The following is a 14,865-nucleotide window of genomic DNA, read 5'->3' on the forward strand; positions in this document are numbered from 1 at the left end:
AGAGACTGAGGATCGATATACAATGTTGCGAATGACTTTTAAACTGGCTTTTTGTTGAGACACTGTTCTAACGGACAGACGCAGCTGGGCCAGCATGAACTAAACAGAGATCTCTATTAATTTAAACTAAAGGAAGAATTTAATCTGTGACTACTGTTTATCCCTCAAAATTCTAAAGCCAGATTGATTCTTTTTAAAGTGGTTGCGAGTTGTTGATCTGTTGTGGTCATCGCTAGAAGAGGAGTTTGAAGCTTCGGATGTTAGACTGTTTTCCTTTCCTTATCGGACCCTGGAAGATTGCAAGTGGACTTTGAATCAGAGGACTGATCATCGGGAAGTGTAAATCTGCAAGGACTCTATATTTTTTCTATTCTTAAATGTTTTATTTAATCTCAGTAGTGTTTAAGAATTTAGTTTTTGTAATAAACAGTTAATTTGTTGATCTAATTAATTAATTTGGTTTGGTTTGCCTCATTCATGGGCAGTGGCGGGGTGGGTAGGGAGGGGGTTGGTTAATAGATGGTTCAATTCGGCTGTGGCTTTCTTTAATTTGGAAAGTTTAAAGTGATATGTTATGCGATCTGTGGAGTGATGGGATTGAATTGACAGTGCGTTGCTCCCACCGCAATCAGAATCATATATTTTGATTGGGGGCTTTGTTTTGAGCAGTCGTGTCCGAATACCTCCTACACCAAGCACTGGATCCTGGCACTAGAGAGGGGAAAGTTTCCAATGCTTACCCACTTATGATTATCATAGTGATTCCTAAAATACAAAATTGTGTGTATGGAATCCAACTTTAAGTGAGCACAGATACATGCAGCAGGAACAGTGAGCAACACACCTGGCAGAGTAGAGCTCATTTTCAAATCGCTAGTTGCGTATTGTTCAGTTTCAGGTTTTGAAACCGCATGATACACACTCAGTACCACTTTACTTTCTAACACATTTATATTTACCACAGTTACAAAAACAGTCCCTTCATTTACAGGCCAAAGATTAGGGAAAAATAATAGCTGATAGGAGTTCTGATGAATGATTCTATCCAAAATGTGAAGCCATCTTTCTATTTCAGATGCTGACTGACCTGCTGCGCAGTTGCAGCTTTCTTTTTTTTTTAAAACATTTATTCACAAAGCTTTATGGAACTCATTCCAGTGCTACATAAAAATGGTGATTGCAGACTCTGCAAAGAAATTGTAGGAAGCAGCATTTGAGCATCCAATGATCAGCGGGACACCAATTTCAGGGCCTTGTGCCAGTAACTCTGTCAACCAGCTGTTTGCCGATTAGCATTATTTGGCAGTTGCTTTTTCTGTGGTAGGTGCATGGTGCTGCCTTGTCACCTTCCTCAGATGCCACAACTGAAAACGGGATTCTAGTGTAAAGGCATCGACCCCACAATCTATCATGATCTAGCAACAGTGTGTTGATTTTGTCGTAGAAGAAACTTCTAGCAAAGAAATAAAAAGATCATGTTATTTATGATAAGAATAGCATATATCTAAGAATGATGTTGAGGCTATTTGTTATTGTAGGATACAGTTGTCATTTAGAACTTCACTTTGCTGTTGTATTTTGGTATCACATGAAGCTGGAGATAGACTGGATTTTTGAATTGACTGTCAAAAAATGTTAAAATTCAAACCTAACATGAAAGTCTGTTTTTTAAAAATAGAAGTCTGTTTTTTCCCCATTTATTTAGTGGTGTATCTCATGATGTGAATGCACTAGTTAACATTTCTAATGAACTTCAATAGCAACAAAAGACATCAGAATTCAAGCTAAACTCACACCCCTATTTTGTTCCCCCACTAAGTTTTGGACTTTGGAAAAGTCTGAATCGCTCGATGGCTTTGTCATCATACCAGGTATTCATTATTATATATTTAGTATAACCCATTTGATAACAGATGCAACTATTCTACAATTTGGTTAAGTACATATAAACATTTTAATTAAATATAAACACTTACAATTCAAGTAATGAGTCCAGGATATTGTAACAGTCACTCTGTTTTTTGACGATTTCCTTGGTTACATTAAATATTATCAGGAGTTACTCTCAGGCTAGTCTCATAGCCAAGTCCCAGAAATTCCTATGAAAAAATATAAATAACACCAAACTTGGTTTCGGAAGATCTAAATATTCTATGCCCTGCTGCATAATTCAGCTCCCAGAATGCCAAGGATCCAAACAAGCAGTAAAACTGGGGGAAAGCAGCACAGGAAGATTTTTTGAATTAGCAAAATAAAAAAGAAATCCAGAAGTAAAATGCACAGAAAATCATTTCTGTGAACCTGACTCTGCTCTGTTTCAGAATCTCTGGCTAACCCAAAGTTTAAAATGATCATGTGCCTCTTATTTCACATTTAATTTTATTTCACATTTAATTTCTCAATGGCTACTCCACATATTGGGAAAATGCAGCAATTGTCCTCTGCTTGCACCTGTATACAGGAGCATTGGTCGACATTACTTGCATCAGTAACTGAAAATAAGATGAAATAAAGTGGAAAGTATAAAACAATCAGTATTGTGCTTAGTGTCTGAAATGGAATAAACATCAATTCCCAGTGGTAAAAAGTAAAACTAAAATTAAAGATGTGGATTAATTTAAGCTTTAAGTTCAACCGTAGATATTGCTTGACATTAGGTGAGGACACAAACCAGGCTCTTATGAGACTTGTCTGGAGTACTCCTTTAATGGAAAAGATAAAACTGATCAACTAGGGCATTGAATTGCAACAAAGAAAACAAAAATCCTCAGTAAATGTGTCCATTTTGTCCTTATACAAAACATTGTAGGCACAGACAAAAACAGTATCTCAAAGCATTCAGTGGACATGTTCACTTTACTGGGAGACATCCTTTTTGACAATAGTCGGCACTGATTGGGATTCCTCTTCCTCCCATAAAGGGTATCTCAATGTAGCCAGCTTTTTGGTATCTTTCAGTGAGTTTAGAAATTTCATATCTTCTTTGCTGAGTGAAAAATCAAAGACCTGTAAAACAAATCACAGTATATCACAAAAATACAGTCCCAATCCTGGAGGTTTACAGAATAGCATTGTGTTTGGTAGGGGCAATTATTATTACACAGTACTCCAGGTGTGGTCTCACTAAAGCCCTATATAAATGCAGCATGTATGCAAAGAAAGAACTTGCATTTACATAGTAGATTTCACTACTTCAGCAGGACTCAAAACACTTCACAGCCAAAGGTGCAATGAAGGTTCATTAGATTGATTTCCTGGGATGAGAGGGCTGTCCTTTGAGGAGATATTGAGTGGACTCGGCCTATATTCTCTGGAATTCAGAAGAATGAGAGGTGATCTCATTGAAACACACAAAATTCTTAGAGGACTTAACAGGGTAGATGCTGAGAGGCTGTTTCCCCTGCCTGGCGAGTCTCAAACTCAGGGTCATGGTCTCAGGATAATGGGTTGGCTGTTTAGGACTGAGATGAGGAGAAATTTCTTCACTTAGGGGGTTGTGAATTTTTGGAATTCTCTACCCAAGAGGGCTGTGAACACTCAGTCAATGAGCATATTCAAGACAGAGATCAATAGGTTTTTGTGTATCAAGGGAATCAAGGGATATGGGCATAAGACAGGTAAGTGGAGTTGAGTAAAAGTATTTCTGTCTGCAAAGAACAGGGCCCTATGTATTAATATATGTAGCTTCCAGTATGCACAAGTCTTTGGGATGGACAGTCTATATACCTAGCATCACACTGGCATTCGCCACTAACAGAATGCTGCCGTCAAGCCAAAAAGACATCCTGCCTATCACACAAATGAGTAATATGATATATGAATTTCAATGCCAGTGTGATGCTAGGTATATAGGCCGTATGTCTCAAAGACTGGCGGATCGTATCAAACAAAATGTCCCTTCTGCTGTTCGCAAAGGACAAGGTACAGGCTCTATCCAACCAGACTGTGCTTACAAAACTCAAAACACTGTGTTTAACATTAGATGTGATTGCACGACTGGAAAACATTTGCTAAATAATCTTCAGTGTGCTAAGAATTATGCTGACAACCAATTTAAGGTTGTCATTAGGGCTTGCAGTGTGGTACATTTGCATGTACTGGAAGCTACATATATTAATACACAGGGCCCTGTTCTTTGCAGACAGAAAGAACATGTACAAACATTGCGCTTGTTTCAGCTGAACAAAATAAGTGACAGCCACTCGCTGCTTCATTCCTCAGGGCAATGCCTTGACCAGAGTCAAGCTGCCTGATTTAAATTTCAAACAAAGCTTGGTAGTTAACTGTCAGCCACAGTAAACTGGTGCATTCTCCATGGCAATGCCTCCACCAATCAGAGTTCATTTGCCAACCAATCAACACTCTCTTGTCATACAGTATAAAGTTGTTGTTTTCCCTTATATTGGTAATCTTTCAGATTGTCCTGATGAGTGCAAGATGAAAAGATTCAACAACATGTCTCTATTTTAAGCAATACTCAAATTCTGTACTACCAAATAACTATTTGTATAAAGATACAGTGGCACAGAGCAGCAGCACACCAATACACAGTGGTGCAGACTGGCATTTTACCAGTATTCAAAGTGCGACCTGACTATAGCATCATATTGCTTCAGAATTAAACTCTACTAATGCCAACCTGAAACTCCATATGTGGCTCAAATAACAAATGGAATGTGGTAATTCCTTGCAATATCTTTTGGTACAAAAATACAAATGGCCTGACAGGACCTTAATTCTGATGGTTAGACTATTATTTACTTTTCAGCAGATGGTAAAATATTTCAGTTATGTCCCATAATGGAAAGTATGCATTTTTCAAAGTAGGTCTCCTGATTGGCACATTTAAAAAAAAACTTTTCCCTTCCACTTTCTTCTCTCCCAATGGTGCAGACCATTGTAGGTGAAAGAGCAGTGACACAATCTGTTCTCAGCCCATCAATGCAACTGGTCTGAATCTGTCTCTGGAAGTGTGGGACCATATTGACTCTCCGGCCGGGATTTTATCAAGGCGATGGGGGTCTCGACCACCAGCAAAAGTGCCGGCGAGAGCCTGCGTCGCCTCCTCTGGGGATGGTCTGCCAGATCAAGTGCTAATTAGGCACTTAAATAGACAGCGGTAAGCCTTTCCCGGATCAAGGACTCTTGCAGCGGAAGTCCCGCCTGCTGAGAGCTGTCATCCAATCAGAGGCTGGCAGTTCTTTAACCGAGAAGCGCCACTGCGGAGGCAATGGCTGCTGCCAGTAATGGACCTCTCAGCAGGTTCCACTTTCTTCCCACGCCGGGCCCGTCGATCAGGCACTCGGTGCCTTTTAATAAGGGCCCCACCCCCCCAACACTACCCGGGAGCCAGCAAGCATTGCACAGGGCATGCTTAGTGTGCTCCCTGTGTGGTGACAGGCCCGATGCTGGGCTAATTCTGACAGTGGGATGAGGCCCTTAATTGGGCATTAACCGTCCACTTAAAGTCCTCAACTGGCGGCAGGGCAGGAAGGCCATTCACAGGCCTTCCCGCCCCGGACTTAATTTGGTTGGATGCGGGATCCTCCCCGCCACCATCCTGCCCGCTTATATGCTCTCCCCACTTCCAAACCTGATGCAGGGAAGGGCATAAAACTCCCCCCCGCCCACCCTCCACATGAGATTATATCTAGCGTCCGGACACCATCTCCTGTGATGGCTTGGCTCAGACCAGGTATCCACCTATGTAGTGTCATGGAAAATGGATTCACACCCTAATACTATAGCACAGTGCAATGGTGCTGACACTGTGCTGCTGTACCGTGAGCCTTCTCGTCTACTCTGATTATCTGTACTGATGTAAAACATACAGCAGACCAGAAGCATATGGTGTGCAAGACATCACATTTTTCCTCCCTGCACTATAATAATTCTAATGCTTGTGGGGGACGTTGTCTGACTGCTGCAACTGTTTTGGCAGCTTATGTTTTAGAGATGTGTGAACTTTGTGTTCTCTTTTGTTACACCTTGGGTGTGGCTTCTTTCCTTTTTAGTCTTAGTCATGATACAGGATACCAGTAGTCATCCGAATGACTGCATGTTTTGTACTACACAATGGAATAAGCAGTGAATCGAGACAAGATATAATTGAAAAATAGTGATATCTTTAGGGGTTTGGTTTACATGCGCATATTTCTATTTTCTTTACCGTTATGCTAATACAAGTACATTAACGTGAATAAAATGTCAGTACTAGTTTGTATAGAATTGTAAAGTTATTAAACACAGATCACTAAGTAAAGAAGTAGCCTCTTTGAGTTTGTGAATAAAATATAAAATTTAATATGAAAATAGCAGTGGCTTAAATGGGAAGCTCACCTCAGAGAGCCGATACATCTGGAAAGCTAAATGACGCTTTTGTAAAAGATCTCACTTAAAAAGGAACAGAGAAGCCTTCGCGTGTTTATTTTCTTAAGCAATATTCAAAATTAGAAAAAATCTTCAAGCTGTCATACCTTCAGAGATTTCAGAGTGTTCCTGGTATAGACCATTTGACTGTTTGAAAGATATTACTGTGCTTTCAGTCTCACTCAGCTGCAATCTTTTTCTACCACCTGTTATTTGATTAAATAATTAACCAGCAGAAGGCAATTAATTTTTTTAAAGGAAAACTGACTGAAAAAATATAACAATCGCAAGTGGGAATGCCCATTCCTAAAATATCATAGAATCAGACAAGGAAAAGGATGCAATGAAATAAATTTGTAAATTACAAATTGGGAGAATCTGAGAAGTTCCAGAACGTCACGCAGCAAAGCTGACACTTCGGAGAAAATTTTTTGGTCTGTTTTAAAGGGATGTGCCTTTAAAGGTGTGAAATCTCTCAGTTATCCTCTCTTCCTGTACAGTTCTTACTGGGACATGCACTTTCTGCTGCTGAGCAGGCACATGGAGTGACTTGTCCAGGTGATGCTGATCTTCAGCCGGATGTTTGAAATATTGCAATAGTCCATCAATGAGCTTCCCTTTGATTTTCTCACTTTCCCTCTGGGAGAAATTTCCTGGCAATGACCTTGCCTCCATTCAACATCTGCACAGTAGCAAATATGCAATCAGAAATTCAGCCTAGTTGGGGGATGGATGGGAAATTGAACCCACCATGCATCACTCCACATCATTAATACTCTAACATGTTATATCACTGCCCTGAATTTTAATTTTACCATGTCTATCAACATAAACTCATATTTCTTAAGGGTGGGAAACTGTCTTCCATCTGGCTATCTAAAACAGAATGTTCCTCTATCGAGCTAAACTAAATGTGTTCCCAGTCCAGTGCCGCTTCATGTCAAAGAATCATACAGGCCTACATCACAGAAGGTCATTCAAGCCATTTTGTTTCTGTTGTCCCTTTGGCAGAGCAATTCAAAACTAAACCTATTGACCTGGTCTTTCCCAATAGCCCTGCATCTCCCCCTGCTTTAGATATTTATTCACTTTTCCTCAACCATTCCCTTTGGCAAAGCATTCCATGCTCCAACATGTCCTTTGTGTAAAGAAATGTCTCCTAACCTCTCCTCTCTTTGAGTGACCATTTTAAATTCAAATTTATGAATTTAAATTTTTTATTTAAAGATAAATTTATGACCGCCTTGTTACTGACTCTCTAAACAGAGGAATAGTTTTTCCCTATTTAGTCTTTTAAATCGCTTGATAATTTTAAAAAACTTGTATTAAATCTCCTCTTAGCCTTACCTGCTTTAGTGGAAATAGTCCCCGTATCTCAAATCCCTCCTCATAACTAAAGTTTTCTATCTCTGGCATCAACCAGTGCCAGAAAATGGAAAGATATAGGTCAGCACTTATGATATATATGCCATTGAGATCCTGATCTCACCTGGGCCACAATGGAGAAAGTCCAAGCAGAAGTCAGGCACTTATATACAAGAAGGGAAGGAGGTGATAGCATCATCTCCAGACTGTTCTGTGTCGCTATTTTTCAGAAGACCATAAGAACTAGGAGTAGGAGTAGGCAATTCAGCCCCTCGAGCCTGCTCCTCCATTCAATATGATCATGGCTGATCTCATTTTGGCCTCAACTCCACTTTCCTGCCCGTTCTCCATAACCCTAATCCATTACTAATCAAAAATCTGTCTATCTCCTCCTTGAATTTACTCAATGTCCCGGCATCCACCGCACTCTGGGGTAGTGAATTCCACAGACTCACAACCCTTTGAGAGAAGTAATTTCTCCTCATCTCTGTTTTAAATCTGCTACCCCTTATCCTAAAACTATGACCTCTCGTTCCAGATTGCCTCACAAGAGGAAACATCCTCTCTAAGTCTACTTTGTCAATCCCCTTAATCATCTTATTTACCTCAATTAGATCTCCTCTCATTCTTCTAAACTCTAGTGAGTAAAGGCTTAAACTGCTAAATCTCTCTTCATAAGACAAACCCCTCATCTCTGGAATCAATCTAGTGAACCTCCTCTGAACTGCCTCCAATGCAACTACATCCCTCAAGTAAGGGGACCAAAACTGTACGCAATACTCCAGGTGCGATCTCACTAATGCCTTGTACCACTCAAGAGGCAGGTTGAGAAAAATGTTTCAACAGGGAACAGTAGCATTGTGGTAATTACTGGACTAGTAATCCGCAGGCCCAGATTAATGCTCCAGAGACATGAGTTCAAATCTCACCATGGCAGCTGGTGAAATTTAAATTCAATTAATTAATAAATCTGGAATAAAAAGCTACTCTCAGTAATGATGATCATGAAACTACCGGATTATCCATCTGGTTCACTAATGTCCTGTAGGGAAGGAAATCAGCTGTTCTTACCCAGTCTGGCCTACATCAGATTACAGACCCACAGCAATGGGGTTGACTCTTAACTGCCATCTGAAATGGCCTAGCAAGCTATTAAGTTGCATCAAACCGCTACAGAAAATTCGAATACTCGATGAACCATGCAGCCTCGACCTAGACACTGGAAACAACAAAGGCCACCCTGCCCAGTTGACCTCCTTATTAACATCTGAGCACTTGTGCCAAATATGGAGAGCAGTCTCATAGACGAGTCAAGCAACAGCCATACACACCAAATCATACCTTTTAGCCAATGTTTCAGACTCCTCCATCACCATCCAGAGCTGGCGGCATAGTGATATACAGTCAGGAGGGAGTGACTCTGAGTTCTCAACATTGACTCCAGACCCCATGAAGTCTCAGCATCAGGTCAAACATGGAAAAGGAAACTTCCTGCTTATTACCACCTACAGCCCTCCCTCAGCTGATGAATCAGTATTTCTCCATGTTGAACACCACTTGGAAGAAGCACCAACGGTAGCAAGGAATGTACTCTGAGTGGGGGACTTCAATATCCATCACCAAGAGTGGCTCGGTAGCACCACCACTGACCAAGCTGGCTGAGTTCTAAAGGACATATGTGCCAGACTGGGTCTGTGGCAGTTAGTAAGAAAACCAACAAGAGGGAAAAGAACCTACTTGACCTTGACCTCACCAATCTCCCTGTCGCATCTTCATACTGAAGACATCCTCCAGTGCAGGGATAGGCACCAACATGTTGCACCATGGACATTTGACAAAATTATTGACTCAGCCATGGACATGGGGGCAATTAATCTGTATATAATGTGTATAGCCAACCTAATGCCATCAAAACCCAGTCCAATTTAAAACATTTTTCTCCCTATTTAGTGAGATACCTGGCATTGTTTTTGCTTGCACAAGTAGTCAATGTCTGCTTGCACACTTGATGTAACAATGTGGAGAATTTGGATTAATGTCCATATGTCAGGAGTGATCATTATCTCTCTCGCCCCATCACTCTGTGTCCATCTCCCTCTCCCACCCCAACAGATATCTTTGCAGCATCCTTAAACACGGGTGAGGTCCCGGAGGACTGGAGAATTGCTAATGTTGTCCCCTTGTTTAAGAAGGGTAGCAGGGAAAATCCAGGTAATTATCGACCGGTGAGCCTGACGTCAGTGGTAGGGAAGCTGCTGGAGAAGATACTGAGGGATAGGATCTATTCCCATTTGGAAGAAAATGGGCTTATCAGTGATAGGCAACATGGTTTTGTGCAGGGAAGGTCATGTCTTACCAACTTAATAGAATTCTTTGAGGAAGTGACAAAGTTGATTGATGAGGGAAGGGCTGTAGATGTCATATACATGGACTTCAGTAAGGTATTTGATAAGGTTCCCCATGGTAGGCTGATGGAGAAAGTGAAGTCGCATGGGGTCCAGGGTGTACTAGCTAGATGGATAAAGAACTGGCTGGGCAACAGGAGACAGAGAGTAGCAGTGGAAGGGAGTTTCTCAAAATGGAGACGTGTGACCAGTGGTGTTCCACAGGGATCCGTGCTGGGACCACTGTTGTTTGTGATATACATAAATGATTTGGAGGAAAGTATAGGTGGTCTGATTAGCAAGTTTGCAGACGACACTAAGATTGGTGGAGTAGCAGATAGTGAAGGGGACTGTCAGAGAATACAGCAGAATATAAATAGATTGGAGAGTTGGGCAGAGAAATGGCAGATGGAGTTCAATCAGGGCAAATGCGAGGTGATGCATTTTGGAAGATCCAATTCAAGAGTGAACTATACAGTAAATGGAAAAGTCCTGGGGAAAATTGATGTACAGCGAGATTTGGGTGTTCAGGTCCATTGTTCCCTGAAGGTGGCAACGCAGGTCAAGAGAGTGGTCAAGAAGGCATACGGCATGCTTTCCTTCATCGGACGGGGTATTGAGTACAAGGGTTGGCAGGTCATGTTACAGTTGTATAAGACTTTGGTTCGGCCACATTTGGAATACTGCGTGCAGTTCTGGTCGCCACTTTACCAAAAGGATGTAGATGCTTTGGAGAGGGTGCAGAGGAGGTTCACCAGGATGTTGCCTGGTATGGAGGGCGCTAGCTATGAAGAGAGATTGAGCAGATTAGGATTATTTTCATTAGAAAGACGGAGGTTGAGGGGGGACCTGATTGAGGTGTACAAAATCATGAGAGGTATAGACAGGGTGGATAGCAAGAAGCTTTTTCCAAGAGTGGGGGATTCAATTACTAGGGGTCACGAGTTTAAAGTGAGAGGGGAAAAGTTTAGCGGGGATATGCGTGGAAAGTTCTTTACGCAGAGGGTGGTGGGTGCCTGGAACGCATTGCCAGCGGAGGTGGTAGACGCGAGCACGATAGTGTCTTTTAAGATGTATCTAGACAGATACATGAATGGGCAGGAAGCAAAGAGATAAAGACCCTTAGAAAATAGGCGACATGTTTAGATAGAGGATCTGGGTCGGCGCAGGCTTGGAGGGCCGAAGGGCCTGTTCTTGTGCTGTAATTTTCTTTGTTCCTTTTATCTCCTCTCCCCCAATCTCTGGACCAGTGCTTGGTCAAAGGGCTGCTTGACTCTCAGTGTGCTCCTTTCACATCGCGTCTCTGTCTGTGTGCTGGACTGCTTCCTGCTCTCCACTTGGCCCCTCGCTCTCCCTCTCCCCCGCAGCGCTCACTCCCTGAACCGCATGAAAACAGCAGGGGTGGCTGAACCCAGCGCACATACGCCGCAAACCACCAATCAACCCTCATCCCAACCAGGCAGCCCGCTGTCAGTCACAGATAATGACCAGAGAGATGTGAGGGGGAACAAGACAGAGAGTGGGGGGGGGGGGGGGGAGGGGGAACAAGACAGAGAATGGGGGGGTGGGGGGGAGGGAGAACAGGACAGAGAGTGGGGAGGGGAGGGAGAACAAGACAGAGAGTTGGGGGGGAGCAACACAGAGTTGGGCGGAGATGACACAGAGAGTGGGGGGGGGGAGAGCAACACAGAGAGTGGGGGGGGGGAGCGACACAGAGAGTGGGGGGGGGGAGCGACACAGAGAGTGGGGGGGGGAGCGACACAGAGAGTGGGGGGGGAGCGACACAGAGAGTGGGGGGGAGGAGCGACACAGAGAGTGGGGGGGGGAGTTACAGAGAGAGTGGGGGGGAGCGAAACAGAGAGTGGGGAGGAGCGAAACAGAGAGTGGGGAGGAGCGAAACAGAGTGGGGGGGGGGAACAATACAAAGGGGGGGGGGGAATAATACAGAGGGGGGAACACAATGACAGAGAGAGACAGAGAGAGATCAAGATGACTCCAGATGGATGGATATCTGTCCAGAATATGGAAGGATGTAAATGTGTTGGAGACGGTTCAGAGGAGGTTTACTAGATTGATACCTGGAATGAACAGGTTGCCTTATGAGGAGAGGTTGGATAGACTGGGCTTGTTTTCACTGGAGTTTAGGAGAGTGAAGGGAGACTTGATTGAAGTATATAAGATCCTGAACGGTCTTGACAAGGAGGATGTGGAAAGGATGTTTCCTCTTGTGGGTGAGTCCAGAACTAGGGGGCACTGTTTTAAAATTAGGGGTCGCCCTTTTAGGACAGAGATGAAATGAAATTTTTTCTCTCAGAGGGTTATGCGACTTTGGAACTCGCTGCCTCAGAAGGTGGTGGAGGCAGGGTCATTGAATATTTTTAAGGCGGAGGTAGATAGATTCTTGTTAGACAAGGGAATCAAAAGTTATTGGGGTTAGATGGGAGTGTGGAATTCGAAACACAAACAGATCAGCCATGATCTTATTGAATGGCGGAGCAGGCTTGAGGGGCTGAATGGCCTACTTCTGCTCCAAATTCATATGTTTGTAATATTCTGCATCATTATAACAAGTGTGTAGGCAGACATTGACTACTTGTGCAATCAAAAAAATGCCAGGTATCACACTAAATCAGTGTCCAACATAGTGATGAGAAAATAAGTCAATAAATTAATCTTCTCATTTAAAGCTTCTTCACAAAAATGCACGTTTGTTGTTGTTTTGATTAATAGTAAGATAACTTTTTAATTTCCAAAATTGTCCCACCAGCCCCCCATGGAAGACAAATATTGTAATGCAGCCCCCCACACGAAAAGGTTGGATAACCCTGGTTTAGACAGTGGGCCTGAAGATGATCATAGTCCAAGGAAAAGGTCACTAACTTGTGGAAGGAAGTCTGGTCGTAGGAGGGACAGGTCGAGTAGTAGCAGTCCAGAAAGGGATAGGAAATCTAGTAGGGACACGGTTTCACAAGACCAAGGACCAAAGGGCATCTGAGGAGCACCACAACAAGTAGGAGCCCTTACGATAGAGAAGTTCTAGTGACTACTAACAAGTTAGATGGTAAGTTGATAAAGGATGCAAAACAAAAAGAGCTCGACAGTTGGACAGAGTTTGGCAAATACACGGAGGTGCCAAATAGAGGCCAACCAGCATAGATGGATATGTACTGAGAAAGTACTTCCTGCTGGTACGTATAAAGCTAAGGCCATACTTGTAGCTCAGGGATTTGAGGAACGAATAGGCGACCAAGACGTTAGAGTAGACTCCCCAACAGCAGGAAAAGTAGGTTTGAGGACTTGCCTAGCCCTTTTAGCAACATACTCATGGGAATGCAAGTCCATTGACATTTTTGCAAGGGGAGGAATTTAAAACAGAAATATTTTTAAAGCCACCAAAAGATGCTGCAGATATACAGGGAAAATTATGGAAGCTAAACAAGTGTGTTTATGGGCTAAATGATGCATGCAGGGTGTGGTATTTTTCAGTTAGGTACGTCCTAGTAAAAGCTGGTTGTATTCGGCTAAAAGCGGATCCAGCAACGTTTTATTGGTACTGTGAAGAGAAGCTAGCAGACATTTTCTTGATGCACCTAGACTATTTTCTGTGGGGCGGACCTGCGGCATGAGAAATTTGAGGTCGATAAAGTTATAAAGAAATTGGAAATTGGGCTTCCGGAGCTTTTAAATATATAGGGTTGAACATCAGGCAGCCTAAGTCGGGAGTAACCCTAAATCAACAGTCTTGCCTAGAGAATGTTAATAGGATCCCAATAAATCGGGCCAGATCCTCACAAAAGGAAGACTCTGCAACCAAGGAAGAAGCAGACCAGTTAAGGAGCTTAAATCGGGTAATTAAACTGGTTGTGCACACAGACTAGACTGGATGCTTGCTATGATATATTAGAACTGAGCACCATGCTGAAACATGCTACTGTTGGGGAATGCTGAAAGCAAATAAGACATTGAAGAAATAAAAGTAAGAAATGCTGGAAATACTCAGCAGGTCTGGCAGTATCTGTGGAGAGAGAAGCAGAGTTAATGTTTCAGGTCAGTGACCCTTCATCATTGACCTGAAACGTTAACTTTGCTTCTCTCTCTCCACAGATGCTGCCAGACTTGCTCAGTATTTCCAGCATTTCTTGTTTTTATTTCAGATTTCCAGTATCTGCAGTATTTTGCTTTTAAGACATTGAAGAAATTGAGTTTAGACAAATGTACACTCAAGTTTCCAGCCGTGGCTGACCCAGAGGAAATGAAAATAGTCAATTTTCGTGAAGCCTCACACGCTAATCATCCCAATGGTTATTTGAGCACCGTAGGGTTCATTATATTTTTGGTGGGAAGAAATGATAAATGTTGTCCATTAGCCTGGGAATCGAAGAAAATAAAGAGGATAGTTAAAAGCACCTTGGCTGCTGAGACACTTGCATTGGTAGAAGTGATAGATATGGGTATGTATTTATTGAGTATTTTAAAGGAACTCTTATATAGGGGGCCATCGGAGAAAAATTTTCCTATAGAATGCTAAATAGATAGCCATTCTCTCTGGGACAATGTCCATTCGACAAAAAGCGTCACAGAAGAGGTTGAGTATTGGTCTCCCAAGTATAAAAGAAATGTTGGAAATTTCCAAAATAAAATGGGTCAACGCAAGTCATCAGTTGTCGGATTATTTTACGAAGAGAGGTGCTTGTTCAAAGAAATTGTTGGATGTCCTCGAAGAGGGCCGTTTTGTATTATGATGAGA

At 42.4% G+C, this 14,865-nt stretch overlaps 1 protein-coding gene across 3 annotated transcripts in view; it reads right to left on the bottom strand.

The window, feature by feature from the left end:
- The window catches only part of zgc:110366 (uncharacterized protein LOC550476 homolog), a 162,489-nt gene that overhangs the window by 21,407 nt on the left and 126,217 nt on the right, over positions 1-14,865 (bottom strand). For 2 of the 3 annotated variants that reach the window (XR_010975537.1, XR_010975536.1), the window contains exon 7: positions 1,977-3,006. Coding sequence is in view for 1 of the 3 variants with exons in the window: in XM_068037556.1 (XP_067893657.1) it covers positions 2,857-3,006 (150 nt within the window). In the remaining 2 variants the exon portion in view is untranslated. Of the gene's footprint in view, positions 1-1,800; positions 3,007-14,865 lie in introns of those variants that run through there. The other variant, XM_068037556.1, reaches the window with a different exon arrangement.

Source organism: Heterodontus francisci, chromosome 8, assembly GCF_036365525.1.
Source record: "Heterodontus francisci isolate sHetFra1 chromosome 8, sHetFra1.hap1, whole genome shotgun sequence".
Lineage (NCBI taxonomy): Eukaryota > Metazoa > Chordata > Chondrichthyes > Heterodontiformes > Heterodontidae > Heterodontus > Heterodontus francisci.